Below are 24,267 nucleotides of genomic sequence, written 5' to 3'. Positions count from 1 at the left end.
TTTTAAATAAACTACCATAAATTCAATTTACTTTAGTAATTCATTTTGGGATTTAGAAACTAAATCCCTGGTGACCACCTAATTAATATATTCAGTCTCAACCACAATTAATTCTAACAGTAGAATTTTAATCATAAAAACATCGTCTCATACATCTTATCTTCCATCACAGAGTCAATACTCATTTTTAGAATTTCATTACATATCAGGACTACTGCAATAGGGCCTTCCCTCTGTCCAATTCATCCTCCATAAAGTTCTCAAAGTTATCTTCCTAAAGTGTTGGTCTGATAATATCATTATTGTGCTCCCTCCAATAAACTCCAATTTACCTACAAGTTCAAATATTAACTCCTCATTTTGAGATTTAAAATTCTTCACATCCTGAACTTTTCTGTCCTTCAGGTTTCTTTGCAAATTTCTACTTCCCACAAATAAGATGTTAAAGCCATCCTAGCCTACTTATTGTTTTTCATACTCATGTCTCAATTGACATTCTTCTTGCCTTTTCACTGATTGTCACCATGTGACTAGAAGTTGAATCAATAAACAATTATAAAGTACTTCCTGCATACTTACGGACCATGAATTATTTTAAGCATTGGAAATAAGAATACAAGCAAAGAGAAAAAACAGCCCATGCCACCAAGTAGTTTATTTTTGTAAGAGAATGAGAATGAGAACACATAAAAAATAAAGCTGAAAATTGGGTCAGAATGGTTGGTCTTCAAATTGATGCATAGTGGAAAAAGAAGTCTAGAAAATCATGAATGGAACTAAGAGAAAAAGTCAGGAGTGACCCTAGCTTAACTAAGTGCTTGCTATAAATAGATCTTTTGGTAGGAACTGAGGAAGTAGAGGAAGGAAAGACAATCTGTTGTGAAGGCTTTTTTTAGGTTACTGTATTGAAATTATTCTGGAAAGTTAGGAGTAAAGAAAAATCTACAGTACTATTTCTCCTTAACTTTACCTTTTGGAATCCTTGGTAATTTTCTGGACCAGAGACTCTTAAATAGGGGCTAGGATCTGCAGATATCCAGAGGGCTCAATATCTATTATGCATTAAAAATGCAAATATGCTTTCATTAACATCTGATCAATATTAAGGATTTCTTTTAATTATTATTATTTTAAAATAAGGAACATTATTCCAAGAAGAGGTACATAGATTTCTCTGGACTGTCAAGGATATCAGTGATATAACAAAGGTTAAGATTTAGTTTGTAGATTGATGCTTGTGAATAAATTATACCTTACTGAATGTTAAAGTCACCTTTAAAGGATGAGGTTATATGTGCATAATCTATAAGTATATTCACTACCTCAATTTTTCTGTGTTCAATTATTTTCTGTTTATTACTTATACTTTTAAAAGAGATAGTAAACTCTGGATATGTCTAAAATGCAGACTTCTGGATAAAAACTGACCCTTAATTTGAAAAAAAAAACTGTAATTATGCTTTAATTATATCTCCAGGAATTTTGATTTTCCAGATTTTAATTAGCATTATCTTCCAAACCATTATAATTAAAGTGATTTAATTCTGTAGGTTTAAAAAATAAAGGTAGATGAGATATATGTAGGTTCCTTCTGTTACCATAATTAACTTGAGCTCCATGAAAATTGAAGTAAAGCTTCATACCTATGATGCATTTTAAAAGAAAGCAATTATGAACAAACCCAAGAATTATATCTAGAAATATTGCCATATTGCTCACATTTTACTTATAGATTGAAATAATACATCTTTTAAAACTTTTTTTTTTACCTCCAAAAAGAATGTGAAGGCCTCTAAGGCAGTGACTGGTGTTAGGTTTAATTAGTTATTTATTTATAGCATAATTAGAAGTTGAGATATAGACCAGAGCAAGGGTTTTTGTCCTATCTCCTTTTAATGCAGGTCAGGGAAAGAATCATCCTGCAAGGGAGAAGCAGATGCCAAATAGAGGACACTGTTTGCTCTCACTGAACAGCTTGAGCTCATACTCTGCTGGGAAGAGTCAGAGGAAGCATTTTGATTTCTAACTGCCACACTGGTCAGTTAGAGAAAACAACTTGTGAATTTTTAAATAGGTTTTAAGAAGGTTAATAATATTGAAGTTTATATAATAGAATAAGCTTTAGCTAGCTAGAATTGGGGTTGACAGTTGTAGAAAATTTTAAGAAGGTTCACCTTGGAGAACAAGAAGCAAATCTTCTAGGATTAGATTGGTGGAATACATTTAGAAATCTTAGAATTAGCTTAATAGTTTTCCTATTGTATCTTTACCTCCCTATCCTTTCCCTGCATCTCTTGATAGTGAATAAAAATAGGTTTCGAATTAAACTGTATCCAACAGCTTCATACACCTTCTACCACCATGTGACCCTAACAGCTCAATCCTATAACCAGCTACCTATATCAATTTCAAATGGCATGAATATCAATATCATCATTAACACTGATTATCTTTTACTTTTTTCTTTTTATCCATAGCACCTTATATGACACCTATATATAGTTGGAGCCTTACAAGTGCTTATTTATTAGTTGATCAGGAATCCATTATTCTTCTCCCTATTTATAAAATATTTCCACATTATTTTTGTGAAAAAATTATTAATTGGTAAAATTTGAATTTGATTTCTAATGTCTTGATAAAGGACCAATGATAGATTGATTAAAAATAATTAATCCTACATTTTTCTTCACTTCTAGAGGTATCTAATATTGGAATAATACTGGTTTTTTTTAGAATCTGTCTGTTGAGTTTGAGGAAAAAAATTATTTTTGTCCTCTAGTTCAGTACTTATTATCCTAGCAAACTAGTTATGAGACCATGAAATGAGGGTTAGAGCAACTGAGCAGAGAATGAAGACTAAATGGCTTTATTTGTGGATGAATGTGATCCTCAGATCTTTGTCTGAACCAGATGAAAATTTCATCTCTTTGCTAACCTCCTATAACTGTTGCCCATATAAAAAATATTATGAGATCATAATGATCCCTAAGCATGGGACTATCAGAACCGGTTACATTTTTTCTGCTTAAACCACACTAATAATACAACTAAGTTGTAGTCAACAAAGTGTTGACTATTAAGTCATAAAGCTCTGATTTCAAATCCTACAGGATTTGAAGAAAGCATATACTTAATAGTTTTGTGAACCTGGACAAATCTCTTAACCTGTGTCTACCTCAGTTTCTTCTTATAATGTTGTTATGAGAAATAAATTATATATTTAATGCATTAAAAAGCTTTAAAGGATTGCTTAGGGAGCTATGATTAATATCTCCATGGTATATATCTATCATCATTCTGGCCAACTAGAAAAAGATCAACAAACCGTCATTAATTGGTTAACTGAAAAACTTAAATAGAAAAGTTTGGGTAAACTGGATTAACTCTTATAGAATCTAGATCAAATTTCTCATCACCTACAACAAATTACTTTGAGAAGAATGATTAATGTATTAATATAAATATAGAGAAATATCTATGTTGTAGGACTCTGTCCTGAAATCTATTCCCTAATATTTTGATCTATAATTTGAATGAAGGTGCAAAGGTTATGTTAACCAAATGTTCAAATGACTAAAGGTTGAAGGAATAGTTAACACATCTGATAACAGAATTTTGATACAATAAATATTGTAACAAATTTAAATTATGTTTTAAATCTATCTCTAAATTTAACAGAGATTAATATAAAATTGTGTTTAGAGGCAAAAATATATTTCATTAGCATAGTATATACAAAGGTAGCATTGATGTACAAGATGTTTACACCAAAAATTAAAGGAAAATAATTAATGCCAAATGCATCTCCTTTGTTATGAGGAAATGAATGATGACTTGGAAAATTTTATTTGACTTTGGGTTTAATGAATCAATTATATGGCATCACCCACAATTTAATTAAAAAGTTCAATAAATTCTACAGCAGAGCTACCAGGAATCATTGACAAAGAAGGAGAACATTTCAGGTGTGAAGGAGTGAATTAAAGAATAAAAAAAACCTGAGTATTCTATTCTGAAGACCAGAATTAATCAAGTAGATAATGAGGAATCAAACTATGCCATGTGAGAAATAGTCAAAGGAACTAGGAATATTTGGGTTAGTATGAGAAAACTTGACTAATATCTTCATTGATTTCAAATATTTGAGTACATTTTGGAAATATATGAACATTTCTTTTGTCTTTATTATGTATCAAGTCTATACTAATTATTGAATATTCAAGTAGAAAAGAGTCATTGCAAAATAGTGTTTACACTGTGTTTGGAGAAGACAAAAAATGAAAGGAATGCTTAATTGTGGACTAACAGTAGGATTTGGGGGTGTAGATGTAAGACAGATAACATCAAAACACTTGGGGCTATAGGGTATATTAAAAGATACGATGTTAATACCTGTGGGTCTCAGGGGTTTAATTGTTGGACATGTGGAAAATAATTGATGCAATGTGTAGGAGGTGGATTAGATTTGCTTTGTTTAACTTGAGTGTGGAAATTACATCAGTTAATTGATATTGTAGGTGGGAAGATAGCAGTTGTATGAGAGATATCAATTAAAAATATAATCTAGAAAAGCAACTGGCATTTAGAGCTTGTAAATGATAACAGATTGATTGATATATCAAGTGTTGTCCAAACATGCACACAATATTCAAAGAACCAAAGGAAGGCCTCTAGAATGTTGGTTAATTTCTTTATAAAGAATCCATATAAATAATACGGGTTAAAATAGCATAGGATCAGAAGTAATTCATGGGTTGTAATGTCCACTATTGATGGGAATATTCACATGGATGAGTTCACATATTTCATATGAATAAGTTAATAATACCATATGAAAATAAAAGAGAATGCCCCAGGAAATAATGGTATTCTTGTTACTGGAGATGTTTCTGAAGGTGATAGAAGGTCAGGTTGGCCATTGGATGTGTTTTACTATAAAATTTCTCACAAATGAAATATTTTTTGATTCTATAGTTAGAAGGGGAAATCAGAAATATCTTTGTAAAAGTAAATAACATTTAAATTGTTATAAATACTAGTTTATTTCATAAAAGTACAAAAATATAAATATACATTTATAAAAATATCATGAATGAGTCAACACAAAGACCTCTTCAACTCAATAAATATGGCAGTAATAGTTTCCTTTTTTATATTGGTTTACAAAGTAGTTGCCCAATGTTCAATATAATAAAGGTGATTGTAAGCAAGATAAGAAAAATTTTAGTTTCCATATCTTTGAAAAGGCACAAAAAGCCTTTTAAGTCTTTACAAATTGATGTAAAGTATCTTCTTTCCAAGGTTTTTAGGCAGATAGTGAAAATTTCTTATAGATAAACCATTCATATTCATTCATGTGGATTTATTGATTAAGCAAACCCTTACTAAGACAACATTTATGTTTTGTTTATGTTTGAGTTTGTATTTTCCCCCAAGTAAGAGAATGCAGGCCACTTAAATTAGTAATAAAGACATAGCTTCCACTAATATTAACCCAGAAGTCACTTGTAATTCTTATCAGTCATGATCACTATCATCTCCCCCATACATATCTGCAAGTTTTTTAAATCGAGGTCCCCAGTCACTGAGATAATCATAATCCTGGTTACCATCTGCTGTAAGAGATTCCAAGGAGCTAAGGGAATCTGCTATGGAATCATTCCCTTCATAAGCATATGTTGCTAGGGAATCATAAGGTGGAGCACTTGGGTCCAAATCATTCTCTTTTAATCTTCTGTGAATAAAGTCTTGTACATCAATGTTTTCCCACAATGGAGCAGTCCTCCTTATCTGAAATATAGTTTCGGGTATTACATCCCTTCGGAGTTTGCTATCTTCTCTGGCTTCTGGATTCCGAAGTGTTCCAATGTCAAAAGCTTGGGTATCTTCTTCCCCTCCCCCTTCATCATTGTAGGTAACAATGTTGTCTCGAACATCATCTTTTGAAATTATCAGGGGTTCCTTTTTCCTCTGCCTCTTAAGTGCAGCAAATAGCACAACTAAAACTGAGAAAGAAATGAAAAAAAATTGGGTGAATCTTAATGACATAGAATAAGGTATATAATGGAGTTCTTAGTTAGATTAAATTGTCAGATAAAAAATAGTTTATTCTTTGGTAACGGAAAGCCTTATAAAAGAAAAATATAGCTCAGTCTCCATTAGTGGAAATACTGAATCTAGGTGAAGTGCTTGCATTATTTAAATTCACAGACCACTTTTTCAATGAGCTCTAATCAATTTCCATATTTTATATAATCAGAATTTTTAATATTGTTGGTCTCTTTCCAGTCTAGGCTTGAAGTTTTCATAAGCCTGACTGAAAATTATATAGCTCTTATCTCATTGATTAAATAGCTATGGATAGGCATGCTGTACCTTGCATTTCTTTCATATCTTAGGGCTTGCTGATCTTCCAAAAGTTAGAGGAAGAGTTTGTGATGTTGTGCATTATACACATTTTTTAAAACTCTTCAGAAAGCAGACAAAATTCAATTAACTATTTATGATTAGACCTTTTGTGAAACAAAACTATTTTGTATGTCACAACAACTCATGTTACTCCAAAGGCTTTTCATGTAATATGAAATTTTTAAATTTTATTGATCCTTAACTAGTAGGATTTTATTCCATCTTCTTAACTAAATATAATCATGTCACTTTTGCACACCTTTATGTGGTGTCATTCCAAAATAATTTTGTGGCTTTCCATTTTTTAAAATCTACTCAAATTTTTCCCTCATTTCTCCAAAACAGATATTTCTTAATTTGATTCAAAAGATGCAATTTTTTGGGAATGATCTATTTTAAAAAATTTGAATTGTGTGTGTGATGCCACTGCCTAGAATTTTCACTTTCAAAGGAATGCTTTTTTTATAGCTGTAATGTACCTATCTTCATAACTATGAGGAAAGATAAAAGAAAGTTAAGTAATATTTATTTTGCATACTTTTTTGAAGAGTTTGTATTTTGTTAATACTTAAAAATATAGGAGTGGATATCATTTAAATGGAAAAAAGAGGAGGAGAAAAAACAGTGTGTCTAGAAAGGATAGTGGGAAAGTGATGAAATGAATTTGGGTCTTAGCAAGTTTTGTATAGTTAGAAAAAATGAAATTCTTAAAAATGAAAGAAGCAGCCTAACACTTCCTTTGTGCAGAGATAAGAGTTGTAGAATAGTTTGATAAAGAAAAAATATCCAAATTTAAAAGGCTTAACAGAAATTGCTAGTACTATTATATATATAGCTATATTTTATTCATATAGAGAAATTTATACTGAATAGTTTATAGATTATAGATAGGTATTATTATGTAAAATTCTAGGAAATGAATTGTCAAAATTATTGTTTTTCCAATTCTTAGGGATTTATAGAAAAAGAATGTTCTTCACCTCTAGAGAAGAAAGTGTTGGATTAGGAAAGTAGATGAAAATATATGATTTATCACTTGTTTATTTGCTTATGTGCTTTGTTTTTATAAGATTCCATTACAAAAGTGAATAATATAGAAATATGTTTTTGTGATAATACCTGTATAACCCAGATTGAATTTCTTGTTGGCTCCTGGAGAGGAGAAGGAAGAAGGAAGGGAGAAAATATAGATCAAATAACTTTGGAGAACGTATGTGAAAATGTATTTAAATATGTTTTTAATTTGACAAAAATTAATTTTTCTTCATTGATGAAGGAAATGAGATAAATTTAGTGGCAGTTGCCAACCAATCTATAATAACCACTAAAATAACCATGTCTTGGAAACATAAAAAAAAAAAAAGATCTTTTGGTGGATTTAAATAGTTGCATCCCAACAGCTGGTTCCATTTATTTGTGTATTCAATGTTGACATAATTTGTCCCTCCTCACCAAACTCCAAAAAAATATTTGTTTTCTTTTATATTTGGATCATCTTAACTTCACAAATGATTTTTCAGTCATTTCCCTTAGAAGTCCTGCAACAGTTCCTGGCCAATGGGAAGTTATCCAGGTGGCTTGTGAGGGCTTTTAGCAAAAAGCAGCCAACTTGGAATAGCATATGAAAATAATTTGGCTGGCCCCACTGCCCTCAGCATAAGGATTTCTGGCTGAAGACCTAAGGGAATGAATGTTTTGGAATTGTTTGATAGTGGAACAACTGTTTAATTGAATCAAATGTGTGTCCTGTTAGGACATACTTGAATAAAATGTTTGTTTTTATGAAACCGTCAGTTAGTGGAAAAGCCAAAGCTAGCCTTGGTGTAGTTAGGCTGACAGCTCAGAAGACATACAGTCTTTAATTGTAGTATTGCATTTTAATTTGGAAAATTAATACTATATTTTTATGATGGTTCTTGCAATTGTGTGAGCATTGCAAAAGTTTTCATTCATCTTCCTAGGAAAGGAACAGTTTTACCTAAGTTATTTTTGATATGGCAATATGTACAAATACCATTGGTGTCTGTCCTTTTCATAATATTTTTTTAAATATACAAGCAATGTGAATGTATAGGCCTTATTAAGAGAATAGGAATATGAAAATAACATTGTGTATTCAGCAGCTACTAGTGCTTTCCAGATATGGCTGATAAAAGAGAGCAGAATAATTTACAAGTTGAAAGAATGTTAATTTACAGAGTCACTTACTAAGCAGAATGAGGATGCATAGGAGAATAGCGATGAGAGCCCCTGTACTCAGACCAGCTGAAAGGATCAAGGCCTCTGCATTGCAGGACTGCATATTGCCTTGGTTATCACAAGCACACACACGGATAGTTAGTGTCCCAGTGCTACTTTGGATTGGATAATCATTGTCAAATATTAAAATTGGCAGCAGATATGTACTCATTTTATGACGACTATACCCATCCTTTCGAGTCAGAACCCCAGCTGTGTTATCTATAAGAAAGTGTAAGAATAAAATACAGTAAGGCTATTTAGTATCTCAGAGAGGTAAATAACATATAAATTTGATGAATAAGCCTCAGGTGTACCTTTGTTATCTACAATTGTGAAGTTTGGGTTAAGAGGAAATTCTGGTACTGGTTCAAAGAAGAACTTGTGCCCCCGAGGAGGGTCATCTTTGTCCATGACACTTATTGTCTGAATCAACTAGAAATATAAAAATTACATTGTCATTAGAAAGAAATTTAAATTAATTTGCCTGTAAAATGTTTCACTAAATCAGATATATTTTAGTATCATTTATTTTTAAAGAAATTTTGCCTATGTAGTTGAGCCATTATCAACTTGCATACCTCTTATTTTAATGCAACTGTCTGCCAGAAATAAAAATAATATATTTAATATGTAACTTTCACCATTTGATGGCTCCTAAAATAACAAAATATTAAACAAAATACTTAAAAAATTCTTACCTTCTTTCTTAGAATCAGTTCTGTGATTGGTTCTAAGACAAAAGAGCAGTAAGGACTAGGCAATGGGGGTTCAGTGACTTGCCCAAGGTCACACAACTAGGAAGTGGCTGAGGCCAGATTTGAACCCAGGACCTCCCATCTCAAGGCCTGGCTCTCAATCCACTGAGAAACCCAGCTGCCCCCAAACAAAGGACTTTTAAATGGATTTCCAAGGAATAGATATAGAGATTTGAGCTCCAAGCAGTAATTCACATGTGTATCTAGAGATTGTTATAGAGGCCATTGATAGTGATAATTGACAATGTAGAAGTTAATGATATTGCAAAGAAAGCTTAACAAGGGAAGAAGAGATAGATAAACACTGAACCTTAGAGAATGCCCAACTTAAGAGATCAAACAGAATATAATAAGCCATTGGATTGGGAAGGGGGTTTTAGTTGTATATTGTTTCCAAGGAAGAAGAGTGGTAAAGCCTAAGCAGTGGGGGGTCAAATGATGTTCCCAGGACCAAGTAGTTAGCAAGTATCTGAGACCAGACTTGAACTTAGGACCTCCATTTTCTAGCCTTGGTTCTCAATCCATGGAGCCACCTAGCTTCCTCCACTTTTGATTTTACTAGGGAAACATTGTTATATTTGGAGAAAGATGAAAAAGGAAAGACTGAAGATAAATATGAAAGACAGCATAACTGTACAACAAAGATCTTGGTTGGAGGTGGGGAGAGTTTATAGGAATGAAATAATAATATATTAGGGATTTTACTCTTAACAAGAGAATAGGGTTCCATCTCCCTTCCTCTGAAACAAGAATGCATGTTTACATTGAGATATATATGGTTGAGGAGCAAAGAAGGGGAATTGAAAAAAGTTCCAACAAGTTTTCTAAATCTTCTCAGTAAAGTAGAACTCTGACTTTTACCCGATGTATAGGACTTGGGGTATGGAAGGGAAATGGAAAATTAAAATTATTGGAATACTAGTTATTATTATTAACTGAGGCAGTGAGGTAGTATGGTGGATAGAGTTCCAAGCCTGGGAGTCTGGAAAATTCATCTACCTGAGCTCAAATCCAGTTGCAGAAATTTAATAGATGTATGACCTTGAGCAAATCTTTTAATCCCATATGCTTTCATTCTTTATCTATGAAATGGACTAGAGAAGGAAATAACTCCAGTTTATTTGCTTAGAAAATCCCAAATTGTGTCATGAGGAGTTGGAAAAGACAAAAATGACTGAACAATGTTATTAATAATCATTTCTCTAGGGACTTAAATAGGAATCTGAGAGGAATCAAAGATTTACCAAGTTTCAATGAGAATAAAATGGAGCTTCTATTCACAAAGTTTAAGTTTATAATAGTTGAAATCAGTGAAATTCCACAACTTTCTCTAACAGTGCTCAGAAATGTTGGAAATAGGATTAGTCAATAAAATAGCAGAATTTACCAAGGTTGACATTATTAGTCTTTCAATGGTTCAAGGATAGTTAGTTAAATGACTCAACCATTATCCATCTATTTGATTTTGGATTAGATACTCCTATATTTCCCAGCTTTCAAATTCTATGATTTTTATGTTCTAACATACAGCAAATATAGTTATCAATAGTATAATCTGTAACGTACTACATATGTAGATTTCCAGATCACTTTTAATAATTTCCTTTCAGAAAGAAAATTTATGGGGAGATTTTTATGGTTCATACAAATAAGGAGAAAAATACTCATCACCTTACAATTTAAACCTCTGATTTTATTGGAAGTTTGATTCCAGTTTCACTTGAACATCTTCTCTTACATATATGGAAGAGTGCTGAGGAGATATCTCCCCAAATGTATCAAATTCATAGGTATGCAGTTTAGGTTTTCATAACATCCAAATGTTATTCTCTGTTAAAAGTGATAATTATGGTTTCTTTATATCTTTCTTTAATGAAGTTATATTTACTGAATGCTTCCACATTTTTTCTCCATACAGAGAAGGACACTTAACTACTTATGGTTTACAGGGGAAGAGAAGATTTCTAATGATACAACTGCCATTTTTCTATCAATAAAGACTAATATATCTTTAAAAAGTATAAATTAGTTTTATTTTCAGAAAATGACAGCTTTAGAAAATGCCTTTTTACTTTTCTGATTATCTTAAAAATGAAATAATAAGACTTAAAATAATTTCTGTGAAAATACCCACTATGAAGGACAAGAAATCACAAAAAGTAAATAAGAATGAACATGATAAGAGAGTTAGAGAGGGGCCAAAACCAGAAGCAAAGATTGAAAGCATGTGTAAAGTAAAATGATGCTGAAGAGCAACGAGAAAGGAATGTTTGAACATTTGGAGCTAGATTTATGGTTCTTCTCACAAAGATATTCACTGTTATAGAACAAGACAACTTCCTATGGGTCATGAAAGGATGAGGAAGAAACATTAATAAATAACACAGAGGGGAAAATTAATTAAAAATTAAAATACTTATGTGTTTCTGGTCCCAGAGAGTAGATAATGCTCTATCCTTTTAAGATAGTATCTACTGAAAAGATTAAAGATAACCTACCTATATTGGAAGCTTGCTGAGAAGAATGGCAAAGCATACCAATAATTCAACAGCTATGTAGCCAAGTATGATTTTGTGATTAACAGAGATTCCTTAAAATTCTCAAGCTTAGTGCATCTTAACCACTTTAATGAGAATTAATGATACTAAGAAAGGAGTCTAGACTGTTGTAGGGATCATTATATTTCTGGCAGAAAACAATGGATTAGAAAGAAGAAGTTGTTTTTTCATCACTATTATCAAAAAAGTTTGGAATCCAAGGTGAAATAATGCAATGCCAATTAAGTGACAGATTAGATATTAGCTGGAAATGAACTTGGCTTTGTGAACCATGCCATGACACAAATATGAAGGAGTAATGTCCAGAGATGGAACATTTCTTATGAAGGCAGGGGTAAATATATCAGCTTAAAATAATGACTTATCTGATTAAGAGAACTTTGTAATGGAAATGGAAAGTGGGGGAAAAGAACACTAAGAATCTTATATAGTAGTAAGATCAAGAGGTAGAAGATAGAAGGATGGGAGGAGAAACACCAATGTAAGTAAATTGTAGCAGAAATTTATGGAGAAACAAAGCAAAGACTATATTTGTAGATCCAGTTATCTAAATTCATATGATACAGCTAATAAAATATAGTAATACTAGAATAAAAAGGTAAATGGATCTTTTAAATGTAGGCAAAATTAAAACTTGTTAGGATATACCTCAGAACTGGAAATCTAAAGTTCATAGGTACACCTAGTTCAAAAGAAATGGAGAAATGACCATCCAATAATGAAATGGGAATAACTTGTGGAGTTTTGGAGCTGTCTGTAAAGTGAGTTCCTTAATACCAGAAAATTTTTAATTTCAGGTTGATTGACCACTTAATTGTCAATATTTTAGAGGAGATTTGTACTTCAGGTAAGACAAAATTGCCTAAAGGTACCCCTCCAATGCTACAAATTTATGATCCTAGTAGAAAAGGATTTGGAAAAACTCAGATCAACTCCCTTCTTAAGCACTATACCCAATGTCCTAGTCTTTATGCTCTTTGCATTCTATATTCTGAATAGAGAGGAGAAAAACACTTAAACATAACTCTATTATTACTGTTTTATTGCTCATATTAATCTAGTCTTAATGCATTATCATAATACAGATGTTAGCCAAGTACATTATAATCATGAAATGCTGATATAAAAACCTACTGGTTATATAACAGGCATTTAGAATTATTACTTTCTGTAATGATGCCAGCATATAATGAATCTCCAGTGCCTTAGGGCTCTTAACTAGAGTATGTGAAACCACTCTAGTTATTCAAAAAAGTCAGTTGAATGCCTCTCATTCATTCTATACATATAATCTAACTTCCTATGAGTTATGTTTTTCTTCAATTTCTCAGCATATTTTCATTGGAAGTTGACAATAGCAGAAATATAAAGTTAATGCTTTTAAAATTATCTTTATTATTTCTTCTTTTAAATTCCTTTGTAGACCCTCAGAATGGCCTCATCAATTTTGACATAAATGAACATTTCAATTGCAACTAAGGCAATATTAGGTGTTTAATGTCAAGAAAATTCACTGTTTTTTTTAAATCAGTCAATAATCAAGCATTTAATAATGCTATGCTTAATTCTTTCACATTTTTACACCTCTGAGAACAATGGTTAGCCAATAGGTAGAAAGAATATCAGAAATCTTTAGAAATCTCCTAGTAACATAGGTAACTGTTAATTTGAGATGGAAGACATGACAGATAAAATAGAAGAATTAAAAAGGCATTGATATGAATATTATTTTGGTTGAAAATTCATTCATGTAGTTACTCCATTTAAATTCTTTATAAGAATAACTAAATATAATCATGGTTATTTTATATGTAGAACATACTTTGAAATGCATATGGATCTCATTCTATTATATAGGGTACATCAAAAGTTTTGGTGCAGTTTTAAGCAAGAACTATAGTTTTAAATTTAAAACTGTCCCAAAACTTTAGGGACATCTTGTATAGGTCATATTAACATGAATTTAATGAACAACTTACTATGTGCTAGGCACTGTGCTAAGTGCTGTAGTTCCATAGAAATGAAAAACAAATCTATTCTCAAGGGACCCACTAGCTAATAGGAGAGACAAAATGAAAACAATCCTGTACTAACATAATATAGACAAGATAAAATAAAGATAATATTAGAGGTAAAGCACTAACATTAAAGGGAATAAGGACAGGCTTCTTGAAGATGGTAGGGATTTAATAGAGATTTAAAGTAAATTAGGGAAGGCAGAACATTAGTAGTAAGTTATTATTGTTGTTAATAATAATAAACTAAATGGGCCATAGCTTAACATTTGGGTGGTGATTTATATTCAATTCCATAGATTATTTTTTTAAACCCTTACCTTCTGTGTTGGAAACAATACTGTGTATTGTTTCTAATGCAGAAGAGTGGTAAGGGCTAGGCAATGGGGGTCAAGTGACTTGCCCAGGGTCACACAGCTAGGAAGTATCTGAGGCCAGATTTGAGCCTATGACCTCCTGTCTCTAGGCCTGCCTCTCAATCTGCTGTCCCCCAATTCCATATATTCTTTAAAAACCAAAAAAAAATTCCTTTCTTAGTATTAATTCAAGACAGAAGAGTGGTAAGGGCTAGTCAAAGGAGATTGTGACTTTCCCAAAGTCATATAGTGTGAAGTGTCTGAGATCAAATTTGAATCCCAGTTCTTATTACTCCAGGCATGGTGTTCTATGTACTGCACTATCTAGCTGCCCAATTCCTAAATTCTTAATGTTTTAAAGTTAGGATGTCTTCAAAGAAAGCTTGTTACAAAGCTATCATTTTGACAATAAGGAAACAAGTTTAGAATAATTTAGGTAGGTGGATTGTGTGTTTTTACAATTCTTGAACATACTAATTTTGGAAGGACATGAATTGGAAATTATATAGAACAATGCACAAGTCTAGATAATTTATTAACTTTCCATGGTGAGTGAGATTTTAAGTGCCATATTTGAGCTCAATTTTAAATATCAGAAGACTTAAGAAAGTTAACTTGAAAATGTGCTCATGACATCCTGAGATCCCATTATATATCTCAATTAAAAGTGCACCACACTGACATATCAGTAAGAGAATTTGATTTTTAATGGATCACAATACTTTAGATGAACTCAAAAGTAAATTGAAATAACTGAAATGAGTAACATACCTGATAATGGGTCTTATTATATAATTCACTTTTCAACATAAGTTCTACCTGAATGAGTTTACTTGAATTGACCAAATTGAAGGAATGGTGACTGAACATTAAATGAAACTGACATAATGTACATTCAGAATTCCTCTACTCAGAAAACATGTCTAAAACAGTCAGACTTATCCAATGATATTCTAAGAGTTGTGTGCTCTACACATGGGGCCTTGCTTAATCTAAAATTTGGGTTGGGGTAGAGTGAAGCAGGAAATTAAGTGATACGATGACTAGAAAGAGATAAAGCTGAATCACAGAGAGATGCCATATCAGGTGACTCCATAATAAGTAGGTCAGTCATTGTTAGGCAGCATTGGTGTGCCAAGAATATAGGATTAAAGACAAAGAATAATCATTGTTTCAGTGTGTGACAGGCAAACATGCACATATTCAACCCACTGTTCATGCATGTTTAAGGAGTGTAAGTCAGGTGGGAAAAGAAAACATTTAAAGTCACCAGAGAATATGACCTTTGAATAGGGAACACTGTCTATAGTAAGAAAAAGTAGGCAATGAAATTTTAGTTCTGGGAACTTCCCTATCACAATATTTTTTTCCTACCCTGCCTAAAATATTTTAATTCGTTTTGTCACAAGATTTGAAATTTGTAATGACTCAATGATATATGATTCCACAAGTACCTTCATTTTAAAGGTTAAACACATAATCCTCTGGAATTCATATCCCTTCTTAATAAGACTCCTTCCACCTTTCCACTTTCCAATCCTTTTACACCTTACATCCTCCATACATTATCTTTTATTCAATGGCCCAGGTGGTTATAATGTTCCTCCCACACAAGTCTCCATCTCTGAACTCCATCCACTTTCACTGGCTCCCATGCTTGAAATATTCTTTCTCCTCCTTTCTATATTCTGGCTTCCCCAACTTTGTGCAAGTTAACAATTAAAATTCTACCTTCCTAGGAAGCCTTTTCAAATTTTTCTTAATACTAGGGCCTTCCCTCTGCTGATTATGTCCTATTTATAGCAAATATGGTTAATTTGTACATGATTATTTGTTTGTTGTCTCCCCCATTATACTGTAAGTTTATGAAGGGACAGGATTATCATTTGCTTTTTGTGTGTCCTTAGAGCTTACCACAGTTCTTGGAATTCAGTAGTTGTTTAATACATATTTATCATTTGACTGAAAATACCCTTTCAAGGTTAAGCAGACTTTTTAAACATGGTTGACAGACCTTAGAGTAAATTAGTTTATCTTACATTAGAGTAAATTAATTTAATGTGTTTGTTTTCTTTCTTTCACTAATTTATCTCAAATCCGTTGATAAGAACTAAAGAAAATAAGTTGAGAAATTATAAAACTGTGCTTATTAGATTCACTACAGATTTATGTCCTGTAATCCTGCTGAAACAAGACAATCCTTCACTTTTCTAATTGACTCACTATCCCACTCACCAAGACAGCTTTTCCAAGCCCTTTCATCCTTCTTCCAATATTTCATAGTTCTGGATCCCTCAACACTCTCAGCAGAAAAACTTTCTTATATTTCAGTGTGCAAGTTGACTCCATTCACTGAAAGGTTCTTCTTCTTCCTTCTTCCCTACCCCACATTTCACAGATGCCTTTTGCTCTTATCTCTATAATTAACACCTCTCACACATACAGGTGGCCTTTCTTCTCACAAAGGCAAACCCCTCTATTTCCACAAGTGATTTCTTTCTGTCTTATCCTTTTCAAAAGATTGCTCTTTCAATCATGAGTTATCTTTTACTCATCAATCTCCCCATGTCTACTGGCTGCTTGTCTACTGCTTTTGAGGAAGTCCATGTTTCCGCCATTCTCAAAAAAATTGCACTTGATCCACTCACTATGCTAGCTGTCATTCCATATCTGTGGCTAAACCCCTTGATTTACTGGAAGGAATGGGTAGAGCCCCCAAGCAAGAGTATCTTATTCCACATAATTAAAATTAAGCAGAATTACCAAAGGAAAGTGAAATAAGAAAGTTCTCTTTAAGAGGTGTCTCCACTTTCTTTCCTCTCAGTCTGACTTCTTTCCTTATCATTCGATTAAACCTGGTCTATTCTAGTGATCTTTAATTGATAAATCTAATGACCTTTTCCTTCTTGACAACTCTGTAGTGTTTGATAGTGCTGACCCTGCTTTGAATCTTTGATATTTTAGTCTCTCTAGGTTTTTGTGAAACTATTCTCCCATCTCTAACTTGTTTAATCACTTCTCCTCAGTGTCCTCTAGTGCATCTTCCATATGTTTGCTAAACAGAGTAACATCATAAGAATCCATCCTGTAGAGACCTTTTCTTCTTTTCTATTTCACTCATTGATCTTAATAATTCTCAGATTTAATTATCCTATCCTAACTTTTCTCCAAACTTCCAGTCTCCCATGTCAAACTTTTTATAAAAATTACAGTGGATAAAGTACAGACAAATTTTAATCAACACTTTCAAAGCTGTATTCATCATTATTTTCCCAAAACAATTGCTTTTTCATACTCTCCCTATTACTATGAGGTCAGGAACCATCCTCTCTAACAATGCACCTTGTATCTTAGGTGTTATACTTTCTTGATGTATTCCAAGGGAAATGGTAAGGTTTTAAAAAAAGTCTTTCTACTTCCCCTTAATCTAACACTTTCCCTCTATTAATTATATTCCATTTTTCCTGTCTTTTAGAGAAGAACTCAGTCCTTGAGAAGAGTAGGCATTATCTTCTGTTCCTCCATTTTCTCCCCAGAGCACAGTTCCTAGGTCATATACATGCTCAATAAATTATTGTTGACCAGCTACTAAGGTAGACATAGATATCTGTTCAAAATTCAAAATTATTGAAGTAATAATGAGATAAATCATTACTATGGTCAGAAGGGTAGTCACTCGGAATATCATTTTCTTTGGCTGGAAAGTGTTCTACAATTATTTTCTATTTTTAATTGACATGCTATTTTATCAAAGTGGTGAATTTTTTCTTTCCCGCCTATACTGAAAAGTTACAGATGTACAATGGACTTATATTTTTCATTAACAGTTTCAAAATACATTTTTTCACTGTATTCCCTGAAATTTGATTGATTATTCTTTTATTTTGTAGACTTAAAATAAGTGTAACAACTTATGTAAAAGACCTTTCAGCTTCAAGAAAAATATTTTATCAGCCTAAAATTATACTAAAATTAAACTGAAAAAATATATGGAGCTTTAACAGCTTTTCTAATATCATTTTTCAAGAAGTTTTCATAAAATTTTGGAACATTTGAAGGAGAAATATCAGCATAAATAATGTCTAACCAATCTTCCTATAATAGTTAAATCTTCCTAAGAAATCATAGGATCACACATTTTCAAAGTTGGAAGGTACTTCTTATCCTATCTACTCCAGCCCAAGAATCTTCTCTACATTAACCTTAAAAGTCATCACTTATCCTATATTTGATGATTTAAGTTAGAAGTAAACCACTAGGTCCCAGAAGCAATTTTTACTTTAATTAGCTATAATTACAAAATTTTCCCTTACATAAAAAGTGAAATCAAGCTTAATAAGTGCAAAGGTTATCAACCTTTTTGGCAGCTTTCACCTCTTGCACATCCATCTTCCATGAGGGAAACAACAATATGTGCCTATTTTCTCTTCAATGTAACAGCCCTTCTAATACTTGAAGATCGTGACACCATATTCTCCTCCTCCATGTCTTCTTTTCTCCAGACTAAGCATTCCTAAGTTTCTTCTAACATTTTCCATAAACCACAATGTTAAGGTTTAACATCTTAATGGTCTTTTAGATGTTCTTCACTTTATCAAAGTTTTTCTTAAAATATGACTCCTAGAACACAACTCTGCAGTCCAAATGTGATGTGATAAGAATAGAGTACAGCACAATTTAACATCTCTTACCTCATCTTGGATACTACACCCCTCTATGAAGCTTAAAGTCTCATCAGCTTACCTGAGACAATTCTCTCTGATGTTTTTTTTTTAATTTTTTAACTGTTAAATGAAGATGACCATCTTGAAATATTTGCTTAGGAATGTGTTACTGAATATTTTACTATAATGCATTTATAAATGAATTCATAGTTCTCCTTTCTCAATGTGATATTTCTGAACAGCTTTGAAAACATGTTTTCAATTGAACTGAAGAAACTTTAGAAAGTATAAAACTGAGATAGATCCTCCTTTGAGTAAGGGCATGAGATACATTTAAAAAGAAAACAAAATTTATGTTCTGTCAGTGTCAATTCTAAAACAAGTGTCAAGGGCTAGACAAAGGAGGTTAAGTGACTTGACCAAGGTCATACAGCTAATAAGTGTCTGAAGCCAGATTTGAACCTGGGTCCTCCTAAGACCATTCCAGATGTTACTTAACTACCCTTATGAAGCTTCTTTTTAAAGGATCTGTATATTATTTTATTAAAATCAAAATATGTTCCTTCTATCAAGGATGTAGAAGCATGTATATGAGTTTCATATGTACATGGTTTTATATGGGAAAATAAGTCATCACTATAAACCATGACATTTTAAAATCTCTAAAAACATTTCCCTTTATTGTGTGGTTTCAAATTATTTTAAAACTAATGGATTTAACATATTTAAGAGCAGTTTAGATCTACTTAAAGATAATATATCCAAGAACATAAAATTTATTCTTTATTATGTATTTGCATTTTACTTTGCAATTTATGAATTTTGAACTAGAACATTTTATGACTATTCCTTAGAATAATAAATTTCTAGTGCAAATTCCATGCATGGTCAGTATTAATCCAGACCATTAAAATAATGGCAAAGCAAGCTTTCCTGGCAGAGTTCCTAAGAAGGAGATAAAACAATCAATAAAATAATTATCAATCATAATTTTACTTAATCATCAGTAAAGTTCATCTTTTCAGACTGCAGATGGTTTAAATAAGGATTACATCCCAGTAATTTGATGAGTGCCACTCAACCTCAGCATGACAATGACTATGCAAAGTAGTGTGGGATCTATATCATCTTCATTATATGTTTTCTGCATAAATTAATGCAAATTACATTTTTTCTGCTTAACTTACATCCCTAGGCATCTATAACAACATCATCAACAAGGAGCTTTCTTTGAAGTCAGTGGAAGCTGTGAGTCCATACATAATAAGCTGGTAGCAAAAGAAAATGAGAACAAATCATGCACATTACAGTACACTGATGTGTGTGTGAAAGAAATTTGAGAAAAAATGTTAAAAAATCTTTCTCAAGTTCATCTGCCTAAAAAATGGATATGGAATGGAGGGAAGAAGGGAGAAAGTGAGAGAGGGGAGAGGAAGGTGAAAAGGAAAGGGTGAGGGAGAGAGGAAAGGAGAGGAAGAAGAAAAGGGACAGAGGAGGGGAGGGAGGAAGAAAAAGGAGGATGGAAGGAAGGAAGGAAGGAAGGAAGGAAGGAAGGAAGGAAGGAAGGAAGGAAGGAAGGACATAATTTTATATATAATATGCATTTACCTCTCCAGGTTTTGCATTTTCACAAACAAATGTTTCATAATATTTAGCAAACTCCGGTGCATGGTCATTTATATCTAGAATTCTTATGAAGACAGAAATATGACTACTTTGCTTTGGGTTATCTGGAAAGAGAAAACACAAATAATTTCTGTCTCATTTACAAAATTACAATGATGTCACTTTCACCATCTGTAACCTAGGAACAGGTAACTTCTATGATTTTTCATTTTCTAGATCAGATCACTTAGAAATGTTTCCATATACTTACAATGCCTCCCCAAAGGAAGTATTATGAATTAGAATGTGCTATTAATTCTGTTAGATAATTACCTTAACAGGATTAATGATTTCATTTATTTGGTATTTCTCTAGCCCATGATCAAAGAAGAGAATTAAAATGTTAGGTGAGTATGGAGGTATGTATACATCTCTTATTTCAGTGGTATAGGGAATATCTCATGAAGAAACAATTGCTTCCACTAATTCATGTACAAAACTTATTTGTAATTTATAATTTTAGATATTTTTCTGGTGCCCCAAGAATTTAAATAACTTTAAGATTAGACTGTATCATATACCAGATGAATCCAGATCTTTTTTTCACCAAGGACTGCTTATAAGCACATTTTTCTCTCTATTTTTAATGTCTGAATATCTTTTCCTTAGTCTTTCTCTGTGTCATCTCTCTAGTTGTTTGTGTCTGTCTTTATACCTTTGTTTGAGTTCTCCTAAATCTTTATAATATGACACAGTCAATAAGATATAGTTCTTCATATGAGAAATGTTGTATTGATACTAGGAAAATATTTTCAGAAATTAATATTACATAAAAAGATAAGCTATTTTAAAATAATGTAATATTAAATATACTCCATAAGTATATTTTGAGATCAATTCTTAAAAAGTACTGACGTTTGCTAGGGCAAATACAATAGCTTTGGTTAGATTAAACTTCCACTTACTAATTTCAGATGCAGTAATACTTATGTTGTGCCAGGGATATGCTTCCCTGTCAAGAGGTTTCAATGTGAATATTGACCCATTTCCAGAGTGTATATTGAATATTCTGTCCATATCAGTGTGTCGATCCACTGAATATCTGTCAGCAAAAATAGGCACATTTCAATACATTTTATAATTTTAAATTGTGATATTAATAATAGAAATAATAGTAAATTTTACAAAATACATATGGATGAGTTATGGATTGTGACTCTGAGACAATGTAAACACTAAAATTGACATTTTTGAATGAATCTACATACTTATCTTTTCTGTGCTTTGCTTTCAGCTTCATGCCCATGTTTTTGCTGGAGTGGTTATTTGTCTTTTCTGATGTCAAAGATAGGTTTCATGAGCCTGACTGGTGGTAAGTGCTGCTAAAATCCACTTCTCTTATCCTAACTCAGTTTCAGTAGAATGTGGGAGGTGCCTATAATTACTTGGTGAATTGGTTTAATATAATCAAAATATGGTATAAACCTTTTACAGGACCCAAGTCCCTGCCCTAATGGATTACAGAGGGGTTGCCCCAGATCTTAGCTGCCCTAAATGATCTATGTTTAATTAAAATTGTATCAATGACTACTATAGAAGTTAAAACCTCTTTCCTCCATGTCCTCTTTCTTTTGTTGTTACTTGATATCTTTTTGGGCACTCCTTTTGCTAGCAGCATTATGTAGCATCGGAAAGTTCAGATTCTGCATTGGCATGGCTTTGATGAATATATCAGGAAACACACTGTAGGAAATATTACCTTATAATCTATGTGCTATCAGTTTCAATGCCTTTCACATAGAAATCCCTCAGTCCACTAAAGTTTTACATCCTTTATTAATTATTAAATAATTAAATCCTCTCTGCCCAATGGTTTAATACATGACATTTTGATATTTGTTGTATCAACTCTTTTGAGTCCATTATTGGTGACTGCCTAAAGCAATATTTTGTGACTGATAGAGAAGCAAGGCTTAAAGAAATTTGGTAGAACTGCTCTTATGCTAAACGAAGAATTAAAATGGCCAAATCTGGACATTCCTTGTTCTTATCATATATCAGGAAATTTCCACCAATATATGCTGCCCCACAGTCTAGAAAACAATTACTTTCTCAGATATTTCTTGTCGGCCTATTGACTCCATATCTATCTATGATATTTACATAAAGATGTAATACCTGCTAAAGTTCTTTAGTAAATTTGGGAATTTAAATGTATACCATATAATTTTCCAAAACGTTCTACCTGATGTTTTCTTCACTTTTTTTAAAAATATATTTTATTTGATCATTTCCAAGCATTATTCGTTAAAGACATAGGTCATTTTCTTTTCCTCCCCCCCAACCCCCCATAGCCGACGCGTAAGTCCACTGGGCATTAGATGTTTTCTTGATTTGAACCCATTGCTTTGTTGATAGTATTTGCATTAGAGTGTTCATTTAGAGTCTATCCTCTGTCATGTCCCCTCAACCTCTGTATTCAGGCAGTTGCTTTTTCTCGGTGTTTCCACTCCCATAGTTTATCCTTTGCTTATGAATGTTGTTTTTTTCTCCTGGATCCCTGCAAGTTGTTCAGGGACATTACACCGCCACTAATGGAGAAGTCCATTACATTCGATTATACCACAGTGTATTAGTCTCTGTGTACAATGTTCTCCTGGTTCTGCTCCTCTCGCTCTGCATCACTTCCTGGAGGTTGTTCCAGTCTCCATGGAATTCCTCCACTTTGTTATTCCTTTTAGCACAATAGTACTCCATCACCAACATATACCACAGTTTGTTCAGCCATTCCCCAATTGATGGGCATCCCCTCGTTTTCCAGTTTTGGGCCACCACAAAGAGCGCAGCTATGAATATTTTGTACAAGTCTTTGTGTCCATTATCTCTTTGGGGTACAGACCCAGCAGTGCTATGGCTGGGTCAAAGGGTAGATATTCTTTTGTCGCCCTTTGGGCATAGTTCCAAATTGCCCTCCAGAATGGTTGGATCAATTCACAACTCCACCAGCAATGAATTAATGTCCCTACTTTGCCACATCCCCTCCAGCATTCATTACTTTCCTTTGCTGTTATGTTAGCCAATCTGCTAGGTGTGAGGTGATACCTCAGAGTTGTTTTTATTTGCATCTCTCTGATTATAAGAGATGTAGAGCACTTCTTCATGTGCTTGTTAATAGTTTTGATTTCTTTATCTGAGAACTGCCTATCCATTTCCCTTGCCCATTTATCAATTGGAGAATGGCTTGATTTTTTGTACAATTGATTTAGCTCTTTATAAATTTGAGTAATTAAACCTTTGTCAGAGGTTTCTATGAAGATTTTTTTCCCAATTTGTTGTTTCCCTTCTGATTTTAGTTATATTGGTTTTGTTTGTACAAAAGCTTTTTAGTTTGATGTGGTCAAAATTATTTATTTTACATTTTGTGATTCTTTCTATATCTTGCTTGGTTTTAAAGCCTTTCCCCTCCCAAAGGTCTGACATGTATACTATTCTGTGTTTACCCAATTTACTTATGGTTTCCTTCTTTATGCTTAATTCACTCACTCATTTTGAATTTATCTTGGTGTAGGGTGTGAGGTGTTGATCTATTCCTAGTCTCTCCCACACTGTCTTCCAATTTTCCCAGCAGTTTTTATCGAATAGTGGATTTTTGTCCCAAAAGT

At 32.6% G+C, this 24,267-nt stretch overlaps 1 protein-coding gene across 2 annotated transcripts in view; it reads right to left on the bottom strand.

Annotated features, from left to right (window-relative positions):
• Window positions 1–5,017: 5,017 nt before the first annotated feature.
• CDH9 (cadherin 9) overlaps window positions 5,018–24,267 on the bottom strand; it is a 259,796-nt gene continuing 240,546 nt past the window's right edge. For both annotated transcript variants that reach the window (XM_001374806.4, XM_056824262.1), the window contains exons 8-12: window positions 21,571–21,707; window positions 20,609–20,730; window positions 8,967–9,084; window positions 8,620–8,871; window positions 5,018–6,008 (exon numbers count right to left, since the gene is read on the bottom strand). In XM_001374806.4, the coding sequence (XP_001374843.1) occupies window positions 5,521–6,008; window positions 8,620–8,871; window positions 8,967–9,084; window positions 20,609–20,730; window positions 21,571–21,707 (1,117 nt within the window). In that variant the 3' untranslated portion in view covers window positions 5,018–5,520. The remainder of the gene's footprint in view (window positions 6,009–8,619; window positions 8,872–8,966; window positions 9,085–20,608; window positions 20,731–21,570; window positions 21,708–24,267) is intronic.

Source organism: Monodelphis domestica, chromosome 3 (genome assembly GCF_027887165.1).
Source record: "Monodelphis domestica isolate mMonDom1 chromosome 3, mMonDom1.pri, whole genome shotgun sequence".
Taxonomy (NCBI): Eukaryota; Metazoa; Chordata; class Mammalia; order Didelphimorphia; family Didelphidae; genus Monodelphis; species Monodelphis domestica.
This window is presented reverse-complemented; position numbering and strand designations above follow the sequence as displayed.